General features: G+C 43.4%; 2 protein-coding genes across 5 annotated transcripts in view; one reads left to right on the top strand and one right to left on the bottom strand.

Moving 5' to 3' along the window:
* The first annotated feature begins 9,194 nt into the window (after positions 1-9,194).
* Positions 9,195-15,804, top strand: LOC104636274 (tubulin polymerization-promoting protein family member 2). 3 transcript variants are annotated; one of them, XM_075741281.1, is made up of 5 exons: positions 9,195-9,240; positions 11,452-11,542; positions 14,912-15,088; positions 15,249-15,402; positions 15,542-15,804. In XM_075741281.1, the coding sequence occupies exons 3-5, from the start codon at positions 14,919-14,921 to the stop codon at positions 15,722-15,724; spliced, it is 507 nt and encodes a 168-aa protein (XP_075597396.1). In that variant the 5' UTR covers positions 9,195-9,240; positions 11,452-11,542; positions 14,912-14,918; the 3' UTR covers positions 15,725-15,804. The 3 variants fall into 3 exon arrangements, with proteins under 3 accessions (XP_075597396.1, XP_010301686.1, XP_075597395.1); XM_010303384.2 differs by lacking the exons at positions 9,195-9,240; positions 11,452-11,542 and adding an exon at positions 13,291-13,977; XM_075741280.1 differs by lacking the exons at positions 9,195-9,240; positions 11,452-11,542 and adding an exon at positions 13,391-13,443.
* A 7,205-nt stretch (positions 15,805-23,009) lies between these two features.
* The window catches only part of SYK (spleen associated tyrosine kinase), a 56,183-nt gene continuing 51,369 nt past the window's right edge, over positions 23,010-27,823 (bottom strand). The window contains exons 12-14 of one of the 2 annotated variants that reach the window (XM_075740509.1): positions 27,183-27,323; positions 26,833-26,945; positions 23,010-25,260 (exon numbers count right to left, since the gene is read on the bottom strand). In XM_075740509.1, the coding sequence (XP_075596624.1) occupies positions 25,188-25,260; positions 26,833-26,945; positions 27,183-27,323 (327 nt within the window). In that variant the 3' untranslated portion in view covers positions 23,010-25,187. The remainder of the gene's footprint in view (positions 25,261-26,832; positions 26,946-27,182; positions 27,324-27,823) is intronic. The other variant, XM_075740510.1, reaches the window with a different exon arrangement.

The raw sequence follows: 27,823 nt of genomic DNA on the forward strand, positions 1-27,823 counted from the left end.
TTTCAGCCATCTCTCTACACCTGCCCTTTGTGAAGATATATTTCAAAAGCCATTTTCCCACCAGCTGCTGAGTTGATGATGGATGGGATTTCATTAGTAAAGCAGATAGATACAAGCTGACATCCTGGTTGAATCGGTTATTGGAGCTGAGGGTTACAGAAAATCTTAGGGATGCATGTACAGGCATGTAAAACCACCAAGGAAAAGAGCAATATAAAGTCTTTATCTTTGGTATTGCTCAGAGCTGTGGTAATTGTCCCAAAGGTTAGTCTGGATTTGGAACTACTGGCTGAATGTAGCAGAGAAGCCCTCTTGAGCTAAATACATGCCTTTTATTTTGTTGTACCTCCTTCCTTATAACACATGTATTAAACCTTGCATGTTGACATAATAAATACACTATTACATCTGGCTTGCTACAGCCTGTTGCTAAGAGTGACTAGGAGGCTGGCAGAGCTTCCCAGGGATTTGCCAACGCTGGCAAGTCCCACTGAGGTTTTCGGGGCGTTCCTTCCCTGAGCTGCCAAGCCTGGTCTGGGTTCTGGTAGCACGGGGTGGGAGAGCAGAGCCTCCACACCGCTGGGGCACGCAGCAGGGCGGTGAGCAGAAGTCTGAGACTCCCCATGTGACTGTGAGTTTGTATGTGAGCTTCTAGCTGCCTCACATGGTCATACAGGGGCTCTGTAATGAAAGGAAGGAAAAATGAAGATGAGATCTTGCCCACACTGGAGAGGGTTTGCTAGCACAGATTTCCAAAGGACCTCTGTTAAAAGAACAGGGGAAATTTTTGTGTAAAGTAGTTCCTTTTGGCTGTGTTGGAATTACAGCTTTTTTGCCAAATGGATCTTGCATCTAGAGCTTTTGCCATTGTAAGCGTGTCAGGCAGGGAATGAAAAAGAAATCATAGCTATGCTGACAGTACCTTTCAACACTGATGAGGAATGCCTACGATCACACACAGAGATGGGAGATGAGTAAGAGACTCGAGGCCACGTTCTGCTCCAGCTATGCAGAGATGCTGAAGAACAATAAAGTGAAGCAGTTTGCTTAGGAAAGTCTCTCAGGGCTGTGGGATGTTGGATATGTGCCCCTATTCTTTTGGAAATTAATAGCATTAAGTCATGGAGAAGAGAAAGGAAGATACATACTATTCTGAAAAATGGCCTATTACGTCTCTGGTTTTTTTCCCCTTTCAGTCCAGGGAAAATATTGCGTGATGCAGGTGGTGGATGTGTTGCATTTACAAAATCGAAAGATGAAAAGTCAGTTCTTGCAAAACTCAAACTCAAGATGCGTTGTGTAAGTGAACAGAGCTGGCACTGCACACGATCTGATCATGAATGGAAAGTTGTACGTATGCTTCTGTGTTTCTATAGATCTTCTGTGTTTCTATAGATCAGGAGTTTGTAGCAGAATGTATCCTGCCCCATTGAACTTGCACACCATTAGTAGAGTTAGGTGGTGTGAGACAATTTCTGTCGGGAGGCTTTGGAAAGCAGAGTGCCCAGCTGCTCTGTGCCTTGTAGCATCAGCTTGAATGTTTGTGACAGACAGAGTGTTGATCTACAAAATGCAGGTTTGCACACAGACTGCGTGCACCTGGAGTGTCCATGCCCTTTCTCACCAAAATCTGAAAATTCTGGTGCTGAAATTCTGCTTTTTATTGCCTTGCTGACAGAAGTATTTTTATTTGTTCTCTCACTGCAGAAGAAAAAGTTATTTGTCTTTTCAGAAAAGACAAAGTCAGGTAAACTAAAAACAGTTTACCTGACTTATTTTCATTTAAGGCATTGAAATGAGTTTATGTCTGGGTATGATTGGTTTTTTTTCCTCCCCATAATTAGACCAGCTTGCAGTCTTATCTTTATGCCATAGTTTAAATCTTGTGAGTAGACAAATAAAAGACAAATGTCAAAGCTTTTTATAAGCATTATTACCATTTGTTGGATATGCAATATAAGTATTAATGTCTGAAAAGGTTCTGCCCATTATGCTATCAAACCCATTTCTGTGGCAAAACTTATAGCACACTGAATATTTACTTGTAATAACTGTTCCACATAAATTGCAGTAATGGCATCTTAAATACATTCTTTTCAATGCAAAACTAACACGATTGTAAAGCATATTTTTCTCCATTCAGTTTTTAAAAATCTGGCTGTTCCGTACCTACTAGCAAGTAGAGAAGTGTTTATAATCATGCTGAGCTGAAGGCCTGATTTCACAACGATAATACATTCATGAACATATCCAAAAGGAGCTGAGATCTGCCTGCATATGGAGGGTTGACTTTCCCTTTAATGTGTAGCCAGTGAATATTTCTGTAAAAACAGAAGGAAACCAAACATGTAGATGTTTGAGGACAAGGTTCTTAGTTTATGGAAATCAGTGCTACCCAGCGGAAGTCAGCGAAGCTGTGACAGCTCATTCCCTGTGGCAGATCTGCCCTTTGGCTTCTGCAAATGAGTGTTTGTGTGGGTAATGTGGGACAAGCTGGATGTGGCCATCCACACTGACTAATGTCCTTCCATGGGAATAGGACACTACTCTCAAAAACATTACTTTCGCAAACTACGTGCTGCATAGGAACTGGTTTCTTTCTGGCAATACAATACAATGATGCTACAGCCTGCACTCAGAAAGACTCTGTGTCTTACACATTATTAAAAGCTCTCAGATTACATCAGTGGTAAAACTCCTATGGCCTGAGAGGAACTATCTGGCCAAATGAGAATACATCTAAAAACTTCAGCATATATTCTTACAGGTAAGAACATAAAATCTGCTGCTACCTTTCTAGGTGTCAGGACAGAATACCCCAGCAAGTCTCCAGGTCTTGCTGGTTCAGACCTCTAATAGGGACACTAATAAATAGGTTCAGGAGAGATTTCAGTACTCCTGCCCATCTCTGCATCTTTGCAGGTATTTACTGTTACTTGTGGTTTTTCTGCAGCAGATCATTTTGCCAGCAATGTGTGCATAGAAGTGAATTTCGCCCTAAAAAAAGAGAAAGAAAAGAAGAAAAAATCCATAGTTGTAAGGCAGAACAACTTATGATGAAATTGTAAAGAGAAACGCAGTGTAATTTCTCTAAATTGATTCCTACTCATTTTCTTGTCCCGGGTGGATATGACATGAAGAAACAGACTCAAAGAAAGGGAAGAAAGATTTAGGCAAGGCATTACAAGCAGAGATAGTGAAGCGCTGAGACAGATTGCCTGGAGAAGCTGTGGAATGCCCATTACTAGTGTATGTACTAGTTTGATGTTTTTCTTGTCTAAGATAAGAGAAGCATTTGTGGGGAATGACAGAGATTGTGATTTTGCCCTAAGAAAAAGAGTGGATGGCCTCTTGAAGTCTCTTCCAGGTTCCTGCAATCCTCCTCTCTCCTTTCCCTGCGATTTATTCTTCTTTGAGGTTTCTGTCTGCCATCTCCTATTTTCTTAACTGCATATTATGGAGGACTTGCATATAATTGTTGGGTATTTGAGTGTAATAAGCTGTTTTTCATTTTCTTTGATTTTCCAAATGCATTTTGGTTGTTACATATCTGAAATAGCATATGACCTTGTTAAACCACACTTCGGTAAACCATAGTTCAGAACAAAGAATGCAGTTTTGGATTTGGAGTTCAGCAAAGAACAGACCAATCTCATGCTACTGTTCTGCCAAAGAAAGACGTGGTGCGCTTGAGGTGAAGGTCCTCAGAGGCCACTCAGAGGCGAGTGAGCCATCTCCTCAGCCACAAAGTACATGGCTTGGATCATGGGGAGGGTGTGAACCATAGGATCATCTGGGTGGTCTTCATCCCTCAGCCTGGCTGATTTGCAGGCTATGCAAATCCTCACTCAGCAGATGAGAAACGGATAAGATGGAAGAGTGCTTCTTTCCATGGTAGGTAAACTACACATTTGACTCTGCCCTTCAATCATGTTGCTTGAAGCCAAGCTTCTGTTGAGTCCTGAAGCCAAAGGGATTGCTGTGTTCCCCTGTGACATTAAAAAGGTGAAACCTGTTCTCCAAAAAGAAATGTTTTGCATGGTAACATTAGGATGCCTTTTCCTGAAGAATTTTGCAAAACCTCCAGAGTAGAATTTGATGGTTATTCTCTCTTTAATGGGTATATACATACATATATGGGAATATGCCCATGGGTGAGTAAGCCTACAGGCCAGGGCTGGGTGCTTGGCTCTTACGAGGTAGTCCTCTGACTTTGTTTTGAATATTTGCTACAGATAAAGCAAAAAGGCCTCAGGAGGACTTATAAATCTTGACCCCATGCTACCTTCTCATAGCCTCAAACAGCATTACCTCTGAATACAAAACATCTGTGTGTTTTATCTCACTGCAGGCACAAGGGACAAGTGACTTTGCTGCAAGCAGAAGAGTTATTAGACTGTGACAAGGATTTCTTCTCTTGTCAAAGGTTGAGTGGGTCAGTCTAAAAAATCTTCTACTACTTAATCACCCACCTTTGTGCCTGGAGCACCCATTGATGCTGCTGGATACTGCTTTAACATATGGGTACCTGGGTTTAAGACAGCAGATGGCCCTAAGTATTGGATTTCATATCACAAAATTAACTTTAAGAATCAGCTATGGAAATAATATAAGGGTTAACATGAAAAGACTTTGGGGCCATCACAGTCTATATTTATATCTTGTTGCCGTGAAGGAACCAGTGCCTGAAATTGGCGGTTGGACGGTTGTATTTGCAGAGAGTGAGCTTGAATGTGTGTGCGGCATGGGGCGGGGGGGGGTGGGGGGGGAGGTTCTGCTAATACAGACCAGGACCAGGACTCCCCTATAATTAGAGGTGGCAGGTGGTGAGGTTCTGCCACAACCATGCGTTTGCTCTGGCTCCTCACTCAAAAATAGGATTTGGGGAAGCGGGGAGGCGTGCAGGGGGATGTCACAGGTTCTTGGTTTTTGCACAAGGCGCACCTAACATGGTAACACCGAGCATGATTGATATCAGTTTGAAGCAAGCTGGTTTGTTTTTTTGGGTTTTTTTCTGCCCTTAACCAGACCTGAAAAGCAGTCCCAGGCTGTGGCTTCAGCAACCGGCAGCATGAGGCCAGCTGAGTTGTGTAGACTCCCACAAAGGGTGTCTTGCTTCCGGCAGATGTCCCAGATACCAAGCCATTCGATCCCACCACAAAAATAGTTGCGTAAAATATTGTGCGTTGGCTCTGGCCTGACAGCGATGGGACTGTTCCGCTTCGCTGGGCGGGTGGAAACATCCCGCTGGGGCTGTGGCTTGTGTCCAGCGAGCCTTCTCCCTCCATGGGGCAGCGAGGTGCCTCTGTGCAGGAACGACAAAGGGAAGAGATACGGGGGAGTTTTCCCTTCACTTTTACAGTTGTGCTTTTACAAACCGACGCGCATTTTCCTAACCAGCAGCTGGCACCTAGGTTTGCTGCCAGGAGGGATGGGAAAGGGAATGCAGCAGGGCTTAAGGCTTCTGACACATTTCGGGAGTCTTGCTGTGCCTTCAGGAGAATAAGGACCTACAGCCAAACCCTCAGCTGGTGTCAACCGGCAAAGACCGGTGACCGTGGCGCCACAAAGCTGATTTACACCTGCTGGGGATCTGGCCCCAGAGAAGAAGAGTGAAGGAAGCAGAGTGCTAAACATGAAGGAAGCAGCATGTTTTGCATTGCACAACACGAGATGGTGAGGAGCCCGCATGCTCAGGAGTGTCGTCAGTGTCAAGACTGCTGTTGGTCTTCTTAACGCTGCTTTCCCTTCCCAGTGCTGTGCACTTCCCACCCATGGCCTTTCCCAGCCTTGCCAGGAGCAGAGAGATGCTGTTGCAGAATTTAAAGCTGGTAACTGCTACTGACTGCTGCATGCATGTATTTTTCAGAAAATCATACCATAAAAATCATGCCACAAATTATACCAATTCCACAAAATAGTCCCATGTGGATCAGTCAGTGAAATCATGCAAGAATGCTGCTTTTGAAAACAAAATGTTCTTAGCCAGAAGACGCCTTCTGTTTAGTTCAGTGGGTTTCAGACCTGGCTGAAAACTGTCTCTGCCCTCCTTGTCCTTCCTCCTGGTTTTATGGGATCCGTACTGTCAATCTGAGCCGTGAAATTGGGCCAGGCACCACGCCCAGAGGAGCAATAAGCTGGTACCGTCATCAGCGAAGTGATGGCAGCGCAGCCCAGCAGCCTCAGTACTTCTCCTGGGTCACTGCACGTGAGAAAGCCTGCGCTGCCTGACCTGCAGGCAGAGTTGAACTAAGTTAATCCCCCTTGGGAAGTTCAAACATGTTGCAGCCACACGTGCTGACCCAAGTCTCTGCCTCCATTGACTTGCACCGCTTGAGTAATGCAGAGTGTGCCAAACAGGTGTCAGCTCTTCTGACGCAGGCTGGAAAATGTCACTGTTGCTTAAGTCAAATGTAAGTTATTTTGCAAGCTGTAAAACCATGGAAAACGAGCAGTTGCACTCTCCTGCTTTTCATGAGCTGTCCTCTCTCAGTTTCTGGTGTCCAGGGCTCTGGTAATCCTCTTCAGTGTAGTTGCAAGTGTGAGCTGCTCTGACTCCCATCTGCAGCAGTGCATGGCTTTTACAACCTTCCCAGCCTAAAAGAAGGAGTATTTTGTGGTGCGCTGGCCGTTTGCTTATTTGTTTTAGAAGAATCTCCAACCACAGCAGATTTTTCCATTTTCTGGGAGAAGCACTGTAGGCCAAAAGTGGAAGAATGACAACTGGGAGAAAATATAGTAGGTTAATGTCTCCCTAGGTCTGGAAAGCAAGAAAACTAAATTGACTGTCATATAGGGTTGGAAGAAAAGTTCATCCACTCACATGTCCTGTCTCTGATGTGTGCTTAAACTAGAACAAGCACATGCTCCTGGAGCATCCTCCAGTATAAAAGTTCCTGTCTACCAGTCAGGCTCAGAGACTTGCCATGCTGGAGGTTGTTGCCTCTCTATCTTCAGTGGCCCTTTAAAGGACCTTCCCTCCCTGGGCTTTCCTAATTGCTTTTTGAACTTCTTTATATTTCTGTTACACAAAGCGTCTCATGGTGGTGAGTTTCACCATCTCACACTATGAGGACAGAGTGAGGGGTGTTGTTTCTCAGCCTGCTGCAAGAGCATGGAAACGCAGGAAGCACTGGAAAACAGAAACCTGTTTTCATCACAGGACTGTGTCAGCACCCAGCACTGATGTGAAAATCCGAGATGCCAGGTGGAGTGGGATTTCTCTGTGCCATGGAGCAGCATGGCTAAATAAATCTTCTCACTAGCCTCCATCCAGGTTAGAGTGGTACAGATGGCCGGTGCCAGGTCCTGGTCTAGTTAGGTGAGTTCCTGACTGCTAGGATATCAGTACTATTGATCAGTTTTATTGCAGAAGTACCTCAAGGTCCTAACTTGAAACTGATCAGCATTTTCAAGATGCTGTAAACATGCAGCAAAAAGCTCATCTCCCAAGAGCTGGCCACTGACATATTTAGCAAGCAAGAGCGGGAGGATTCAAGTGCGTGCAGAAGGCTGTAGGTAGACACTACCTTTCTTTTGCCATTTCTAGATTTGCTGGATGCCTGAGTTGGCACTAGACAGTGCAGGTTTTGGAAATACCTTTTCAGACCATAACCAGAAAAATGAGAAGGCACGGTTGGCTTCTCGGCTCCATACGATGCTCTTTAAGGAGCACCCTCTGCCCCAGGACGGAGCACAGGGCCATATCCAACACATCCATGAAATTCATCCCTGCTCTTGATAAGCCTGTAAGGTATTAGTTCAGTCAAAACTGAAACTGTCTTCTTGTCAACACTAGCCACTCAAAAAGGCCACAGAAGCGTGTAAGTCCATGTTAGCCAACACAGCGCTTCCCTGTGGAGATGTTTAAAGGGAACAGTGCCCTGCTCCCTGTCTTTGCACTTTGCCTTCACCAAGATGTTTGAAGTCTGAACTATGGCCTGACGGTGAAGAAAAGACACCCTCTTCCTCTGAAAGCTGCAGTGTGTTTTGAAATAGGCTGTCAATTTCCTTAGTAGTGATAAAAACATAATTCCTATTTTATTTTTTTCATTGATAGATCAGAACAGGAACAAGTCTGTAGCTTTAAAATCTGGTGTTCTAGACCATCCTTACATCTGCTCTGGGACTTTACAACCTGCTGTTAACACAACAACTTTATTTACTAAACAGTATGCAGAAAAATTAAGCAATCAAACAGGAAGTTCTAAAACATAATGTAAATCTTCTTGAGTTGTTTAGGGCAGGTTGTGCTCAGTGTTTGTAGCTGGAGTATGTTGTGTGAGCAATTTATTTACTTTTATGGAAGGCAACGTAGAATAGAAGCTAAAGTATAATGCAAGGCCAGTGCTAAGACTGCAGTTTGTGAAATTGGCCATTGAATTGCTTAGTATCTCAGCACATAAGGTCAAGTATGTGCTTTTAAATATTAGTTAAGCTATGATCTTCATAAAATAAGGCACAAAAATAATTCTGGTAAGTAGTTATTAATACTTTTTTCTTCTTTTGCTTGAAACTCACTTTTAAAAGCTTGTAATAGAATTCTTTGGTTGAAACAGGCCTGCGCAGCTGGTCAGAAAAGGACAGATGACTTGAGCTATCATAGCGAAATGGTAGACCACCATCAGCTATGGTATAAATGAGGTTATCTCAAGAAGGTCATTGAATTTGTTCATAAAGGTGCTAAGCGATAAGTGATGAGGCAGTCAGCTTGTCCTATTTGTACTTGATGCATGCCAGCATCCGAGTTTTCTGTTGGTCTGAATGACAGCACACAACGGATGGCTTGCAAATACCTTTCTATAAGGATCTAAGTATCAAAGCAATTTAGGAGCTTAAGTTACAACAGATATCTAGATGTATGTTTCTCACAAGCATCTAAAATGTGATCTGACTTTTTTTTTTAAAAAAAAGCATACAGTACACGTGCTTTTTGTATGAAAGTATTTTAGCCCTAAAAAAAAAATGCTTTAACTTCGTATTTCTTGTACCTCCACCCCTACAGAATGCTTTGACATATTGTGGAAGAAAAATAAGCAGCAAAACTGTGTTTGTACAGTAAGTACGCACAAAGGATCTGTACCTCTTTAGACAAACTTCTAGATCAGAATTGAAGAACTACCAAGAGACTTCTGCAGGGTGAATGATGTTGTTGGAACAGTGTGCAAATGGCTCAACTTGTTGAAACAAGCCAAAACAAGATAATTTATTCCTAGATAATTGCATCAAATCAAGTTTGAGGTAAATGCAATTTTGCCTGTGGAGGGAGATAATATAATGTAGCTAATATAGAATAGGAAAACAGACTTCAGGATCAAAATTAGTTCCTAATATAACTTCAGTGGAATCAGTAGATGTTACACTGGCAATGAATATGATTCACATTATCATGTAGAAATGATATATATATATATGAATATGACCTTTTCGATCTTTATGAAAATGACCTTTTTTAATATGTTAGTAATCACTTTTAATAATGGAATTATTAAATGCCGTATTTCCTAATGAGTTAGCTAGAGTGTTGTAAAAGCATTTAGCTAAGATTTTTTTTGGGGGGGTAAGTCTTGGGAGAGGTTCGGCGAAGTGGCACACCTGCTTAGTACTCCAGCATTTTCATGCAATCCCATGGCCACAGTCGGCTCTCACGCATGCCAAGAAACCCCAATGTAATAAGAAAGCAGGACTTCTGGCCAAGAGGTACACGTATTTGTTCTAGGTGAATTAATTTGAGAGAGGATAGTTATTCTGCCAATATTCCTATAATGCAGCCCAGCTTTTGGGCTCAGTTTACCTTCTCCTCAGCCTTGCTGTGGCCAAACTGGCCGCAGGAACTGCAGAGTGTCGCATCCGGGGCAGCCAAGGGAGGCGGGGGTCAGCAGCCATGGGGGCACCCTGCCCCAGCTGTCTGTGCAGCAGGCATTTTCCCATGTGGTTCCTGAGCATCAGTGCTGTGGGTTTCGGTGCCTGCCCTCCATCATGTGCTCCGTCTCTGCTGGGGGAGATACTGGCTCCTCCCACACCAGCACAGCCTGCACTGGGGGGACCCTGGCTCAGACAGGACTGGGCATCTCCCATTGCAATGACCAGAAAGCGTCACCCACTGTAGACAAGTTCCCATGAAGAGGACTGGCCCATGGATGTCCCTCTAAAGCATGTATTTCCTGGACAGATGTAGATACAGACTGACCACAGGTTAAAAAAGAAATCATCAGCTCTTGCTGTGCTCAGCCTCTGAAATGAGAGGCAGGTGATTTCCACAGAGAGGGAATCTGGTTTTTGGTAATCATCCATTTTTTACTAGAGGGATATGCTCAGTAAGGTCAGAGGTAAGGGTGGATAATTTTGTGGTTTATTTCTGTGGGCTCACTGTGGGATCTCACCAGAGACCCCAGTACAATGCAGAAATACAGTTTTCCACATGTTGGTTTTCAAGTAAAGGATGAGTCCCTTGAGTTCATATGGGCTAGACTGAGGCATACAGAAGGTTACTTCAGCGCAGGATTATTAAACTCGTCCTAATTTACTCCTTTGAACAACAGTTTGATCTACATGTCCATAAAAGGTTTCCTGATTGTATATGTGTGTGTGCGTGCCTGACATAAATAAAAGCTGCACTGAAGAACTGAAGATATAGAAAAGAAATCCCATAAAATATTTTTACACAGAACAGCTGCATGTCTGGTCTATTTAGCTTTAATTTCTGACAAGTAGCTTCAAGTTTCTCGGTGCAAGATTCTTGTTCTTTCAGCTATTCTGTAAAACTTCTCTTTTAAGGCCAGGCACCAACAAATTGCTCTCTTTTCTCCTCTATCCCCATACATCTGCATCAGACAGATTACATTCATTCAGCAAGACAGCTAAAGTCACTGCCTTTCAAACTTGTGCTATGTATTACATTCTCCTACTTGACTCTTATTTTAAATAAAACTTTGTTCTTCATCTACTCCGAGACCAGGAAAGGGGCAATTTGGCTGAAAAAGGACATGCTCTGGGACCAAATGTGGGGGCTCGTGGATTGGGTACAGCTCCACATCTGAGTTTCAATTCACCTTCATCCTCCATCATTTGGGCTTTTCTGGGTCTAGCAGTAATCTGAGCAGCTCTTTTTGACAGATTTAGAGTGTTTCACACGGTAATTGGAATCTCACTGCTTTAATGTCTTCATTCAAATGGTTTCTCTGATCATGGCACTGAAAGGGAAGTCGTATGCTATACATAGATTTATGTGAAAAAAGGAGGTTTATGTGATTATGGTAATAGTTCATAAAATCTAGCAGTGAAAGAATAATTTAGAATTCATTTATTCATAACAGCAGAAGTTAATATTCTTCTTGTCTACAAAGGAGTTTCAGACATTAATCTTTTCTCCTGTATTTCTGCTATTCTGCAGAGCTAGTTTGGATTGCTTCAGTATTACAGATGCCCTAACTTCTTTTTTTATCCTTTTAGTCTCTTCGAAATACTGTTTTTCCTTAAATAAATAACGCTGATTCCATGAAGATGGTATCAAAGCTGTCTTCCAACTTTCCTGCAGATTTATGTAAGTATTTGAACAGAACACTGAATTTGGTCTCTGTTTTACAGCTAGGCATTTTACTGATACAGAATAAACCACTTCCCAACAAATGAATATTTAAGATTTAAGAAACTTAGCATATCCTTTCATAATTTGAGAATTTCTTGTTAATGGTGCATTTGCTTCAGGAACAGGGGAATACTGTGTGTGCATGTCTGTTTATATATTTTACTTATATTTAGTAGAATATTGCTTTTTATCTTTTTTCTTCTTTTTTTTTCTGACGATCCTCCTCTATTTCTGCAGCGTCTGTCATATCTAAGATGCTTCAAACCTCCCTAAATGTAATTTTAAACCAAGCTCATAAAAGGCTGGCAACAGCTCCAAATACTTAACTAGTTACTTGGGACCAAATTGTGTACTCCTTTGTCCTGATGTTGTCGAAAGCCTTGCAGTTGAAAGCAGAAAAATTTTGGCATGTAGCCATGGGAGAATTGAAGAGCGAAGACCATAGGCACAGTGATTCAGATTAATCTCTGTATTAACGTCACTGCAGCAATATGTCTGGAACATATTAAAACAATTTTGCTGTGTGATCTGTCAGTTACGTGCTATCATTCTAAACAGTGGCTCTTTAAAGCGCTGTCCTCCAGGTTAAATGAATTCAGCGACAGAAAACTGACAGATTACAGGAGACGCTTTTCCATAGAGGTGGCTGTGGGGGGAATCTGCAGCTTATGGTGGTAGGCCCAATGCCTTTTCATGTTTGTACTGGGGAGCTGAAAATATAGGAAAAATTGCTGCTAATAAAATTTGCAGATGACAACAGGAACAGAGATCTCCTAGAGAAATCTGAGTATAGAGAAGGCAGGAAATTTCAGAAGAACAGCAATCTGGCCATTTGCCTTTTTCTTAATAAAACATATTAGCTAATAAGAATCTGTGCCCATACGTGTGTGTGCGCGCATGTGTGTGAAGGATTGAAATAACATAGTTCTCTTTTTTGTTAAATGTTGGTGACCTCTGGTGAGCTTCTTGCATGCTCACTCTACCTGTGAGGTGCACAGATGGAAAAGGGGCTTTGTCCTTAGGGTCAGACAGGGGTTGGATGAGACCAACCGCTCTGTTTGGTTTTTTTTTTTTTTTTAATTTTAAAAAAGTCATATGCTAAAACTAAAAGGGGGGGGGGGGGGGGGGGGGGAAGTTCAGTTCCAAAAATACACTCTGCCACAGAAAACAGACACCTTTCCAGAATATGAGAAAAAACCCCAGCAACAACAACATGTACATCTGCCCTGCACATCATCATCTGTGTGATTTCACCCTTGCCTGGACCACCCTCCCACAGAAGCCTGTCAAGGGTGAGAGCTGGCCAGTGCCCTTCGCACAAGACATGCCAAGGGGCAAACGAGTTTCCCTGGATGGCAATGTAATTGGTGAAGAATTACGGTCAGTGCAACAGGAAGACCAAAGGCCATGCAGAAGTGCAGGGGCAGTGAGCATGCAGGAGTATCTGCAAGATTTTCCTCCTGGAACGGGTAGAGCTTGTCCAAGTTCACCCTGCTGCTGTGGGCTTGCTGTGATCAACAGCAAGACTGCAAAGTACATGCCTGTTAATTAGTGGTGAGAACAAAATATTTCTGAAATAAGGTGCATTTATACATGATTCCATGTTGCTAAGCACAGCTTAAGGAAAATAAATAAATCAACCAATGCAAGCACATTCATTTAGTCTTACATGGGCCACAAAGATGAAATGCTTTTTTTAACAGTGCACTATCACAGTGACCCTACAAAGACGGTATGACTGCTGGGGTGCAAGCTGAGCCTTACTGATGGCCTGAACTTCCCAGATCCAGTTTCCAGCTACTTTAAGTCTATTAGCTTATGAAGGCAAAACTGTGTTTCTCAAAGTTTTTCCACAGGTGATGTGTGTTATGTCTCTCCCCCTTCCCACCCCACTCTGCTTTTTGGAGCTATTGATTTCCTGGTGACCCCCAAAGGTGTGCGGGCACATCCCCTAGCCAGGTCACAAGCACGCTGGCAGCAGAGCATCTCCTCAAGGAAGGAGGAGCAAGGACTGGCTGCATTTTATTGATTATAGGGATAGACGCGCTTTGCCTTTGGAGTAAATATCCCAGTACAGATGACATTTCCAGTGTGTGATGCTTATGCTAGCTGAAAAGTATGCAGTATTTGGTTTTTTGTCTCACAGTGGGCTGAAGGTCCAATAACCCCCCCAAGGGGTTTGGACCACCACCTCTCTGGTGGCACAGGGTTGTCCCCCCTCCTCTTCTCCCACCCCCTGCCCTGTGGCGAGCCTTCAAAGAACTATGACATACATGGGTGCTGAGGTAACAATTGGCCAGCGAGGCACGAGGGGTGGTTCTGAGTGCCCACTGCCTCCAGGACAGCAGGGAAAGTGCCAGCAGCATCACCATCACTGCCAGCTCACACAGGTGAGATGGGTCCACACCTCCCAGGGAGGGAGGGAAGGGTCCTGAGATGGCAAGGACACTCAGAGCCCCCCACTGCCCCCTTCATGCTCGCAGGACACAGCTTCCCTGGTACAAGCCTGACTGATTTTTGATCTAGAGACATGCAGACCCACACAAGAGTTATGTTGAATGGCAGCCTGCAAAGAACCTTGAGACCCAGAGCACCTGCGTGAAGCACAAGGCTGTAGGAGGGGCTGGGTATTTCAAAAGGGTTCGAAGGTGTCTCACAAGCAGCAGAAATCGCCTGCTGAGGTCATGGTGGACTGATTTACAATCTGAGCAATGGCTTCTGTGTTCTCAGAGATCCCTGATACCTGGTCGCAGTGGTATAAGTTGACTAGTACTGGAAAATTTATTGGTGTTGGGAGGAGGACAACCTAATTCATGGAGCAGTTCAGGGGACGAAGTGTGGTGGGAAAGATGGGGACAACTCCTTGGTGACTACTTGCAAGAAGTTCTGTGAGATTTAGGCACTTATCTGGGGCCTGGAAGACAAATCTGGACTCTTTATCATCAAATAACAGGCAAAGCATAAATCAGCTTACAAATGCAAGCATTTGTTATTGAGACAGTCTAACTGAAACTTTTATTTCAAAAAGGTTCAGAAGCTTTGATGCCTCATTTCTTCACATGCAGCAGTCATTAATTCACCTCCGAGCCCCACCTCCACCTCTCCTTTGCCTTGCCTCACGTCCCAACCCATCCCTCCCCCAATCCTGCCTGCATCCCAAGGGTTCTGTGTAAATACCTGTGTGGTTGTCATGGTTGTCCATGGTGGAGAGATACCTGTGGGTGGTGCCCATTGCTATGCTGGAGATGAGATGTGTGGGACATGTGTGTCCAGCAGCTGAAGATGGTCCTCAGCTTCTTCCCTCACAACTTCTTGTCTCCATAGCAGCAAGATGTCGGAGGTAGAAAATGCTTTCCGTAAATTTGCGGTGTATGGTGACACATCTGCCAGTGGCAATGACATGACGGGGAAAAACTTCTCCAAGATGTGCAAAGAGTGTGGGGTCATGGATGGGAAAGCCGTGACCAGCACTGACGTTGACATCGTATTCAACAAAGTCAAGTGAGTGTTGCAGGGAGGCACGGTGGGCAGCACAGCCGGGCGGGAGGAAGGAATGGCAGGAGGCATGCAGACTCCCTTGCTAGGGTCAGCCCTGGGGGTTTCCCATTCCACTGCCACCCAGTGGAAAGGTAACTTTCCTCTTGGTCTCCCCTCGCCATAGGACCAAGGGTGCCCGCACCATCACCTTTGCTGAGTTCCAGCAGGCCATGAAGGAGCTCTGCGGCAAGCGCTTCAAGGGCAAATCACCGGAGGAAGCGTTGCAGGCTATGTATGGCCTCATCGAGGGGAAGGAGCCCGGCAGCGTGGGCGCCACGGTGAGTATGCCACCTTGAGCTGCCATGGGACCATTCATCCCTGCTGTAAAGATGTGTGCTGTCCTCGCATGTAGGGAAGAGCTTGTTTGTGAGCTGTTTTCTAATTCTGTCTGCCTCTTGTTTGCCTCCTTTCTTGCAGAAAGCCACCAAAGTTGGTGGGGTCGAGAGGCTGACGGACACTAGCAAATACACCGGCAGCCACAAAGAGCGTTTTGATGAGAGTGGCAAAGGGAAAGGTCTTGCTGGCCGCCAGGATCTGACAGACAACAGCGGCTATGTTGGAGCCTACAAGGGAGCTGGCACATACGACCAAACGCACTAGGACTGAAACTGCTTAAGGAAACAAGGACTTTTCCCCTGTAACATGGGAGGAGCAGCAAATAAACATCTCATGCAACCAGCCTTCTGTGTCCATACACCCCGTCTGACCGGGTGGGAATGCATGGGGTGGGCACTGGATGGCTCCAAAGAATGGTGCGGGTTCCCCATCTGACCACCCTTTGACTGCTGTGTGGTGGGGTTAAATCCAAGTGCAAGCTAGCCACCTGGCAGAAATTCTACGGGCCAGCAAATCCACTGCCATCACACTGCTTTGCATTTCCAATCAAGTGAACAACAGGGTAGTCTCTGAATTGTCACTCATTATTTTTATTCTCCCCTCCCAACACACTATACTTTTTGCTGTGATTTTTGGCTTGGACAGCAGTGTGTGCTTGTTTTTGTATAGCTATGCAGCTTACATTTGAGAGGATGGTTTCTGGTGGCAGACAGCCCACCAGTGGTGCCCGACCACACCTTGAAGAGCCCTCTTACAGGGCACAGGTTGCAACGTCTACAACACTGTGGAGAGGGAAGGGGTACTAGTTCCTGCTTTTTGCTTTCTCCTTCCCCCAGGTTAAACTCTCTTACCCGTTCCTAGTGCTTGGCATAGGCACTCATTACTATTTCACCAGGCTTCAGGACTTGGGCAGCTGGGAAAGAGTTTGTGAGCCTATGGAAAGCAAATGAAGAGCTGTGGTGGGGGGATCAGGAAGGAGGGAAGGCCTGTGTGGAGCACAGCAGGCCTCGGTACTTGGGAGACTACTTGCAGTCTCTGCCAGCACCCAAATCCTTTCCCCACCTCCTCTCTCTTTCTCCCTAGCAGCTGATATAGTGCTGTGTTTTGGATTTGGTATGAAAATAATGATGATAACACACTGATGTTTTAGTTGTTGCTAGGCAGTGTTTACAATTAAGGACTTTTCAGCTTCCCAGGTCCTGCCAGCAAGGAGGCATGAGACTTCTGCAGGAGATACACAAGACATTGGGAGGGGACACAGCCAGGACAGGTGACCCAAACTAGCCAAAGGGATATTTCATATCATATGACATCATGCTCAGTATATAACCTTGGGTGACTTGGCCAGGGTGGGCCATGGCTTGGGAACTAGCTGGGCATCTGTCAGCAGTTGGTGAGCAATTGTGCTGTGAATCACTTGTTCTGTATATTCTTATTATTATTATTATTATCATCATCATCATCATCTTCCTTTTCTGTCCTATTAAACTCTATTTATCTCAACCCACAGGTTTTACTTTTTTCAGCTCTCTCCCCCATCACACTGCAGGGTGCGGGGGAATGAGCAAATGGCTGCGTGGTTGTTTTAGCTACCTGCCAGGTTAAACTACAACAGGCAGAAATTCCCACAGAAAAGTGAATGGGTGCACTGGGCATAACTGGCAGGGTCTTGGTAGCTTGGGATTGCAGGGGTGACCTGGGAGGAAGAGGAGGTCACAGACCACCCTGTACTGGCCAACAGCCTAAGCACAACTGGAGCAAAGAGTTGCCACCAGCAAGTGCTGGAGAAAAGAAATCCCCTAAGCTGGGGCAGGCACACAGAAGACGCTGGAGGAGCTGTGACTCTAGAGGGACCATGGCTGGTGAAGGCCACACCACGCTAGAGCAGTGCAGTGAGAAACAAGGACCAGCAAAAGAAGAGGCACCACAGCAGCTGATCCCAATCTCCATAGCCTCCGTGAAGGCACTGAGGGAATGGGAGACCATGAAGGGGCCAGGAGAGGTGTCTGAGGGTAGCTCATGTGTTTCCCCTAAGAGTTTGATGAATTGCTTGTCTTTATTTCTCAATACCAGAATTGATAATTTAAAGTTTAAGTTAATTGGCAATAAAATAGACTGTGAAATTCAGACTCAAGATGGCTTCTTTGTCCAAGACAGTAGGAATGGGATATTGTAAAATGGAAAGAATAGCACTGGAACGTATGTTAAAAAAATATGCCTTGTGCCTGCTTTTTATTTTTTGGTATAACTCAGATCTTTAAAACACATACTGAAGGTGGTTGTGCTCAGCAGTGCTGTCTTAGTACATCATGTCCTGTACAACAATTTAAGCAAAGTAACTGTAAATTAAGAGATAACAGGATGTTGTACAAAAAAAAAGCTAATGCACTCAATGAAACAATGACAGAACATTCTCACATAGCTCTGCTTTTGGTGGCATAGCTTTCCTTATTTAAATACTGTCAGCAAGTAATTGCAACAAATATTAATATTTCAGAGCTATGATTGCTATTCCTGGCACTTTCTCTTATTAGTTCCTGAAGTGGCTCTAGTCACCCTGTTGCTCAAGATGCTCCTGCAAAAACATGTCTGAGAGGCTGCAGGACTGTATGATGGTGCCCTGGACCTGGACACAGCTCTAACTGTTTTCTGTGCTTTGGTGTGTAAGTCATAGTCCACTGGTCTTCCCAGGATGAAGGGCTGATTGATTTCTTGCCCACAACATTGAACTACATGGGGAGCGTAGCCGCTGTGCGTTACAGTGTAATCAAAGATACGGTTTTGAGGTTCTCCCAGTATTTTCCACACCCCCTCACCTCCAGATGTTTATTAATGCATGATGGGTAGTAATCAGCAGGGCCCTGCTGATGCTTGGTGGCCAAGCAGAAAGGCATACTGGCTTCATGGGCCCAGCAACATACTACCACCACATAGCGCAGTTTTCAAACAAAAGATGTAGGTACTGGCAGTCTCACAGCTGTATCAGTGTCCAGGTGTGGTGTGGCATCTGACGTCTCCATTCCTGCTACCTGCACTTCAAACACCCTGGGACCTTTTTATTTTGGGGGAAAGGAAAAGGACGGCCCTCAATAACCAAGCAAACCTTGAGTGTATTTCTTTGTGCAGGCCTCAGCTGCCTTGTAATTAAATGACTGAAGAAATTGCTCACATACAGTTCTGCAAACAAACATAGGAATGCGTTGTATTATTGGTTTTGGTTTTTTTTGTATATATATATAGCTGGCATGGAAAAAGCTGTGGGAGCTTTGGGAACAAACTGAGAGCTTTGTACTCGTGCTCATGTATTGTTAGTTCTGGTTTGCATTAACTCGTGTACAATGTGACACTGGAGGGTGAATTTCTGAGACATGATTCAATCTGTACTTCATCCTGTAATCTAACTTATGTAGTACTCCAGCACCAACAAGAATCGCTACTTGTCCTGCCTATTCCTTATAAGTAGAAACCACAAAAAGATGAGGAATGCCATACTCACTCCCTATGGCAGCTACAGAGTGGACAGATAAAAAGGAAGCCATAGTTGACCGAAGAGTTTAAAAATAGTACCTGATTACTGCATGCCCCTGGGGAAGCTGTAATACCAGTAGATATAAGATTTTAAAATAGCCGAAGACATGCATATATCAGAGTCAACACTACATTTGCAAAAGAAAAAGAAAAAAAAAAAAGTTTATGCTCTAGTGCATTGGGAGTCTGCAAAAATTGAGGCAGCTCCTCAGTGCAAGGTGGGTATGGGGGCCAGTTAGTTACACCACCACCACCTGATACTAAATATCTATACCATTTTGTATTTGCTCTCTTAAAGAGGCCATATTATCTAGAAAATCAACCATGTTCAGAGGAAGAGGTTAGGAGCCTTCCTGTTGGTGGTGACTGTAGTTTATTGTGCATCACTTCTCTGTGCCAGAGGGAGCATGAGGGCGTGGGGAGAGGGCTGGCTGCTGGTGCGCCTGTTGTAATTTAAGCATGTGTTTGCGTAGTGGTCAGAAGAATGAGGCCCATGGAAGCTGCTAGAAGAGAGATGCAGCTGCACGCATATAAACTGCCCAGTTTGGGGGATTTACTGGCAGCAGTAGAAATCTTGCTGAAACACAGTAACACTGGCAATCTAGGTGTTCATACCCAGCTATGGATAATGCATCACTACAGTGAAAATCCAAGGAAGCATTGGCTCCAAATTACATCTCTGTTGGGAAAAGAAACATCAAACCCAGCCGAACAGTCAATTTACAGCTGCTCCAAAGTAGAGTGGAAAAAATACCCCTAAGTCCTGCCCTTTGGTAAGCTCAGCGAGCTTGTTTCTCTGGTGCATTTCTTGATGTATCCCTGCCCCAACCACCCAGCCATTCCCCTCCATCCTTCCTTGCTATCTATTTTCTAGAAATATGACCCCAGATCAACATAACAATTCTTCCCCACCTGGTCATTGCTTCAGGGTACTGGAGGTGTGGGACCCGATACACCAGTCAGATAGAAATCCTTTGATAACATTGATGAAATCTGCACACAAATTAGAACAAGATCTGAAGATACAGCTACAGTGGCTGTGTAGTAAGAACTGAGGCAGTAGGACAGGGCGTTACTGGATGCGGGTAGGAAAGAACGACACTCTTGCTGAAACCAACACAATCTCACTTTAACAAAGCAGGGAGAAGAAAGAATGGTTGCTGATGTCAACGCTGCCACTGGCTGGTGGCAACGTGGCAGGACAGACAAGTGAGCATCCATGCAAAGTAGCGCTTGCGCTGCAGCGTGGGCTGATGGCTCACACACTATTTTCCGTGGTACTGAAACTTTGCAAAGTTGTTTCTTTTTGTTGTAGGTTGCATTCATAACATGGCAGAGGCACAGGGATCCCAGCACTCAGCTTACTGACCCGCTGTCGCACAGGGCGTGCCAGGAGGGCAGCTGCACCCGCGTGGCAGTGGGACTCCTCCACCAGCACTTTGTTATAGTCAAGCAAGGCCTGGACCTAACAGGTTCTTACCTTGACAGTTTAAGGCATTTGCGATGGTAGACAGATTTTGGGGAGTTAATAATCTGTGCATGTTTCTACTTGACTGGTCATTCAGGTGCTATTTACATTCAAAGTTATGAATTTTAATGGAGAGCAGCATAATGCCTTCCCCAGCTGCCTCTCGTTTTCTCTGCTTCTCAGGCTATCAGGAAATGTGCACATCTCCACTGCCTCAAGGAAGCAGTGGTTATACTCAGTACGGTGTTTAATTATATGCCAAGGAACCCAGTAGGTATTCACCTCAATTAACACTATATGACGGAAAAGAAAAAATATCCATTTGGAGATTGATGCACAGTACTACCCTGGCTTCAGAGAGCTCTGGATAGTTGGAGGTAGTTGTTTTCAGTTGGGTTTGCGCTACATCTGTCTGACTGTTGTTCCTCAGGAATCCATGGTGTAATGCAAGCCTGAAGGAAGACATGTATGTGATAGGCTTGTTTCTTTTTTCCAGCACTATTAGTCAAACAGGAGACAAATTCTTTCCCTATGCACTTTTCTTTCTGATAGCTGCGGTGTGCCCCACCCTCATTCCTCCCCTCCTTTTCCAGCCGCAAACCTTCACAGGTTACCTGGCTGCCCCAGTAAAGGTGTGTGCATCTCAGCTCCCAGCTGCCTGTAGTTACAGCAGGAGGCATTCGGCTGTCGAGTCCTGCCTATCAGCCCTACAACCATTCCCTACGACCACCGGCCCCGAAAGCCGCCCTGGCAGGGAGAGCTGGGTTCCAAATGTAGTTGTGCCACTGCCTTGCGTCGCTCCATGGTTGCATAGCACTGGGGCACGCTGCTGAGAAATGGTGACACTGACTCTTGAAGTGCCTCTTTTCCATCTGAGCCTGGGATCACTTTAAGTCCAATGTTGTTTTTCTTCACTGCTGTTTTTCTTCACTGTCAAGAATCAGTACTTCCCCCCCCCCCCCCCCCCCCCCCCCCCCCCCCCCCCCCCCCCCCCCTTTTTTCCTTCTTTTTCTGCATGCCTTACAGGCTTTCTGTTTTCACTAAACTTTGGGCCGGTAATTACAATTGCTGACTTAATGTTCCCCTGTCCTATTCAACCCAGATGCCGCCCTCACTCCCTTCTATGCACGTGAGGGACATATTCCGTATCTTTCTGACTGCAATCCCCCGCTGCTGGCATTGCTTAAAAGGGGACGCAGAGTCTCAGAAGTCTTCATTAATCACCCACAGCTAACGGTTCACGGTATAAATCATTGACGATTCATCCTCACACGAAACTTTGCTTCACGGCAGGCAGCAAACAGACGGCCAAGCGCCTCGGCACGGCAGCAGCCGCGGCGGAAGGCAGGGCCCAGGGCCCAGTGCATCACTCTCACACCGTTCAGGTATCGCCACCTCCTGGCAGGCCGGGCCATAGAGCTGCCCGGCCCCGCCGGCACCGGCCGGGCTCAGATGCGCTCTTTATCAAACCTGCAACTCTGACTCTGAGGATTCTGGGTGTGAAAATGATGGGTATTTTTCGTTGTCTGATTAAAAGTCCCCTTTCTGCATACTGTTGGAAGCAAGTAGAGATAGCGCCAGGGTTTTTAAGAAGCTTTGGGTGGGTCTTTACGGGAAACCGTGCTCTGAAAAAACTCCATCATTTTGTACATTTGAGCCCTAACCAAAGCTGTAATGTTTTCTTTCACTGAAAAACCCATTTAACATGTTCTCAGCTGCTCCTTATTCTCTGAGTTACTCACACCAGCCTCCCTTTCTCCATGGTGCGATTTGCTACCCCTTCACTCTGCTGTGACAATTACCTGTGGGGCTATGCTGCCAAATGGCATTTCTGAAATGAGTCAATCTAAAAATAAAGATGACCAAATCCAGACAACCAAAAGAGAAAAATCTCATCATATCAGTTGATGGTGCACATGGAAAACAACCACAGCAGTACACCGTAAGTCAGTCAGCCACTGACTGATCCCCCCAAAAGGTAAGTACCTGATTGAAGAATTGTCTACTTTTTGGCCTTTGTTGTTTATTACTCAGATTCACATTCAGGCCCATCCAGCCTTTGCTTTCCTGAGGACTTGAGCTTGCAGCAAAAGCTAAATGAAAGCCTAAAATCTCCAATGTTATTTCAGAAGACCTAGAACAGTTGCCTGCACCTTTGAGGGAGGTTCCCCATGGTACAACGTGACTTAAATCCGGCATAGCTGATATTGGTAATGCAGAAATCCTTGGACAGCTCATATGCTGCACTGGCTCCTGAAACCTCTAACCCTCCAGATCCAGCACAGTATTGTTGAAAAACAGTATCTTGGAAAGGCTTAGGTGTAATAACAACATGCAAATTTTGGGAGATCTTCCTGCTAGTTCTGAATTGCTCCAAAAGCAGCCCAGGCTTCAGTGGGCTTATCTGTCATGTCAGCTACCTTTCAGTCTCAGTAGGGGAATCTCAATCTTCCACAACAATTACAGTAATTCAGTGAATATACACACTCTGCACAGCATCAGCATTTTTTAGAAAGCACTTAAATATTAAAGGATTCTTGTTAAAACAACATATTTTGTAAAACAGTGTCTTTAATTTCAATTTTAAAACCTAATCCATTTATGTCACAATATATTCTCATTGTAAACTTTTATTACATAATAGTGAAGTTAAAAACAATCAAGTAACATCAGAAAGTGTCATTCACTCAGAAGAGAGGGGAAGAAATATTCCTCTGGTTTTGTCGTATCAGATAACACTTTTAAAGAGATACATATATAGATATAGATATAGATATATATCTATCTATCTCAGAGAAACTGAGTACTGTCACTCACTGGCTAGTAGAGATTTGTGCAATTTGGTTATAACTAATATCCCCATGAATGTACTAATTGCACATGTAGAGCTAACGATTTCTCTGCAACAGGATTAAAGCAACAAAACACTTACATATAACTATGGCTAAGTTCTACATAAGCTGTTTTTGTAGAAAAATGTTTCTTAAAAACCAAAAATAAATCATCTTCAATATAAGTCACATTTGGTCACATTTGAAACATGGTCTATTGCACTCAGTATCTTTCGGTAGCATATGCTTTAAACTACCAAAAATCACCAGGTATTTTTTGAAAAATAGACCATAAACTTAGTAAAAAGAAAAAAAAAATACAGTAACTCCTATATTTGTTTATAGTAATCTCTTTTATGAAAATTATTTCACACTTTCTCACTGTAATTGCCCACACAGTTTCTTTGCTCGAGAAAAAAATATCACTGCATCTCTAAAAATACCCTGTTCACACAACAATTAAATGCGTATGTTCTGACCGGCCATATGCAATAAATATATCTAACTCTAAATCTTATTCTATATATTCTTCTAAAATCTGTGTATATCTAGTAGATGCAATGTATGTAGACTCCTGAGATATATGTAAATGCCAGTAAAGTGGCTGCTTGTGAGGAATAAGCGATAGAAATTTTGATATCTATAATATTTAAAATGAGATTGGACAAACAAAGCATAAAGGTAAAAATAGAATCAGAAACGATTACATTATTTGTTATTACCATGGCTATACTTGCACATTAATGGAGATGCATGGCACGTCACAAGAGTGGTAAGATAAACACCTTTTCCTGAGATGCTCACGAGGATTAATAACAGGACAAATACTAACATTTAGGAGTGGACAAAAGTAAACAGTAAATATGCCTGTTTTAAAATATTTGAGCTAAGGGTCAAATTTAGCTTTAGAGGTGATAAGGTGTGGTGAATTTTCACAAATGCTTTTCAAGAAAGGTTTGAAAAAAAGATAGAAATGATTGCTGCTCAAAATACAACACAAGGAGCTGTGGTATACCCCAAGAGACAGATGGAAAAGATATCTCTGGAGTAGGCTGAAACAGCACAAAGAAAGGTGCTGCTCCATCACCTTTCACTGTACAGCTATCTTTTCAGGAATGCAGTGACAGAGTTGCTGTTAAAACCCAGAACCATTGTATTAGGTGCTGATATGTTTTGTTGCAAGATGAGAGCAAGCCCCTGAGTTCCCAGGTATCATCAGGAAAAAATAAGTCCCTGAGGGACAGCTGTGTTTCTACATGAGATGAGGAACGACAGAAGTTGGTCATATTTAAAGGAGATGCTGATGTTGGAAATTCACATCTCCCATTGCTACTGAGAAGAATGTGATTTGGTTTTAAAGGGACTTTGAGGTAAAATCAAACATGCTGTCATTCAGAGCGACTGACACACTTTCATAGTGAATTTCCTTCACTGTGAGAAATGTTTATGCTATTCTTCCTTGGGGAGGGGGAAGGCTGGAACAACTCTTAATGCATCTGAGGGCTAAGAACATTCATACCAATAATCTAAATTCCAATCCCCATTCAAATACAAGAGAGGAAGAGGGGTGAAAGACATTAAATAGGTTTTACATGACCAAAAAAAGTAATGTGAATAAAGCTGTAAATAAAATGAAATGGAACGTAGCAAAAGTATGAGCATCTGCTCTGATGTCCTTGCTACTCGCTCTGGGGCCTCTCCACTTTCAACACTCTATTTTGGGGCTGGATATTGCGTAGAAGGGAAGAAAAGGCAACCCTACAGACACAGGGCTTAGCTCTGAGCTTTGCTGGGTGAAAGCAGCAGTACAAAAATCAAAGTAAGTCGCTTGGTTTTGGAAACTGAACTGCTTCTCAGAGGGTGCTGGCTGGAGGCAGGAAAGCTGCTGTTCTTCGTGCTGTTAGTGGGAAATGTCGTAATAGTAGTTACGTAATCTCAGCTCGACCGCAACAAATCCTGGTCGGTCATCAACACTGTGGAAAGATAACAAGTATCACTGCATAGGAAGGAGAAACCTGTAAAGATGCATGGGTCTTGTAACGCTTAGGACTTTTCCTCAGTGATAGCTCATTTAAAGCTGCTCACAATATTTTAAGGCTACCAAAATAATGCTACAAAATGAATACCAAGTGGCAAATGCCACTACACAGCATCCAGTCAGTGGATTTACTATCATGCCTGCTTCTTTGTGGTTGGTGAAGGTACTACAAGAAAGAAATGGTAAATCAGCGCCATTTCATTTTCTACTTCATTTACTTCAGTAATAACCTAGAGAAAATAATATTCACAGCGCAATATCTGTATTATAATGGGTACTACAGTCATACAGAGTGGGTTAGCACCACTGAGAGGAGCCTACACGTACACTATATGGCTGTACTGCCATACTTTCTTTCCTCTGTATCTGCAACTCTTCATTGATTTGGGAGAACACAAACTGACAACAAACCATTACCATAACATATTGCGATAGTTACACTGCCTGACTTGAGCCTTCTTTTTATTTTTTTCCTTCCAATATTAAAGATATTTGAGTACAATCAAAGAAAAAGCAGCATGCTTTTTGATATGCTTATTAATCATAACAAAAAATGATCCCTTTCACTCTAGAACCGTTCCAGCATTCTTTGAGTCTAACCAAAAGGCAGAAATTATTTTATGGCTCCACATTCTTTCTAGAGTACTAGGTGTAATAAAACTAATAAATAAGCAAAAGTGAAGTACCACAGCATCTTAAATGGAACCCAGAGACCTTTGTTGGACACACATATTCTCCAGGTGGTGCACTGGAAGAATAAGTGACATGACAGTAGACTTTGGGGCTTTATGGAGACCTTCCTGCAGCTAAAAGTAACTCCAACAAAATAGGTGAAAATGATAAATCACAAAACATTTTTAATACATTTTTGCAATATACTAATTAAAAAAGAATATCAGGTAGGCTTTTTCTTCTTCTCTATATTTCATAATTCTAATTTCTGAATTGTTATCGACCAGAGAAAATGTTTCTGACATAGCAGGTATGATCTGAAAAGATGTTTTGCCTCTCACTAATAGGAAGTCAATGTCAGATCCAATCTGAGTACATTCAGAAATGAGAGAAGAGAAAAATAGGTCAAAACAATTAATTATTGAGGAATGGAATGAATGATTTGGCAATATGACTTTGACATTTCAGTAAAGAAAAAGTCCTGGAAATGAAAATTAAACCAGATATACAATCCAAAATGAACCAAAATTATTTGCTTAATTTCAAACTTTCTTTTCAAAATACATCAGACTGACCTTTTTGTGGAATTACTTGTTTTTTATGATACCCTATTTTTTGTACATAACTGTTCCACAGCAAAATCAGCTGTGCAAAATCAGTTTCTTGTAGTACACTCAGTAACTCAAATAATTGTCACTTTTAAGTGCAACTGGCTCTTTAGTCTGTAAGCTAAACACCAGCTGAAATGATGTATTTTGAAATATCCTTCCCTCCCCACCCCTCTTTCTGGCTATTAACTAGTAAATTAAGAAAGAGAGCATCACATCACACTCACTTGTATGTCCAACACAACTTCATTAGATCATAGACTTCTGTTGGACAGACTTCAGGACGTTCCATTCGTTCGCCTCTCTCAATCATCTGTGCAACTTCACCACCTTTCATTCCCTGGAACACGGTGACCAGAACAGTCTGAGTCACAAATTATTACAGCACATACACTACTATAAAACAAATAGAGGTCTGGAGTTGATTTTTGGGCTACCCTTTGACTTATTTGTTGTAACAGATGGGGCACTACGGAATGCTTTGACCTGCAATAACCCTTTTTAGGTAGGAAAAGCCATTGGTTCAAATTTGCTCTGAATTTTTACAGAAAAAAAATTGCCAGATAGAACTACTCACCTTATATGGTTTTTGCCCATAAGAGAAAGCTTCCCACATTAAAACCCCAAAGCTCCAGACATCGCTTTTGCTAGAAAATTTGTAGAAATTCATGCATTCTGGAGCATACCACTTGACTGGCCATTTTCCGTGACTTTGTGCCTAAAATAAGTCATAACAGAAAGGAAAAAAACAGGCTAGAGACAGAGGTAAGTAGTAAACAACATCAGAATTCATACAAACCGCGTTAACTTAGATCTGCACACATTTGTACTACGTATCATAACATTGCTAATGCAGTTGGCATTAAAGAAAATGGGAAGCAGCTTCTTCAAAAGTATTACAAAATTGTTCCTAATCTTCCACTTTCAAAATAATGCACTGAAATGAAATCTATGGTAAAGCAAAGCTTAGCAAAATTACCTGGAGTCATGTGTTTAGTGGCATTTAATTTTAAGTTGCTTTTTAAAAGTAAGATTTTTCATCTACGCTCTCCATAGAGGCTAAGAGATACACACCTGGCTACACTGAATCTCATGATCACTTGAAGTTGATGCTCCGTTTCAAAGCACAGCGACCGCCTTGTGGCACACTGCAGTTTGATTAAATTATGCCATAACACTGTGTTGCGACAATGCAAGTGTCAAGCTATCCCAGCAAAG

This window comes from Balearica regulorum, chromosome Z (genome assembly GCF_011004875.1).
Source record: "Balearica regulorum gibbericeps isolate bBalReg1 chromosome Z, bBalReg1.pri, whole genome shotgun sequence".
NCBI lineage: Eukaryota > Metazoa > Chordata > Aves > Gruiformes > Gruidae > Balearica > Balearica regulorum.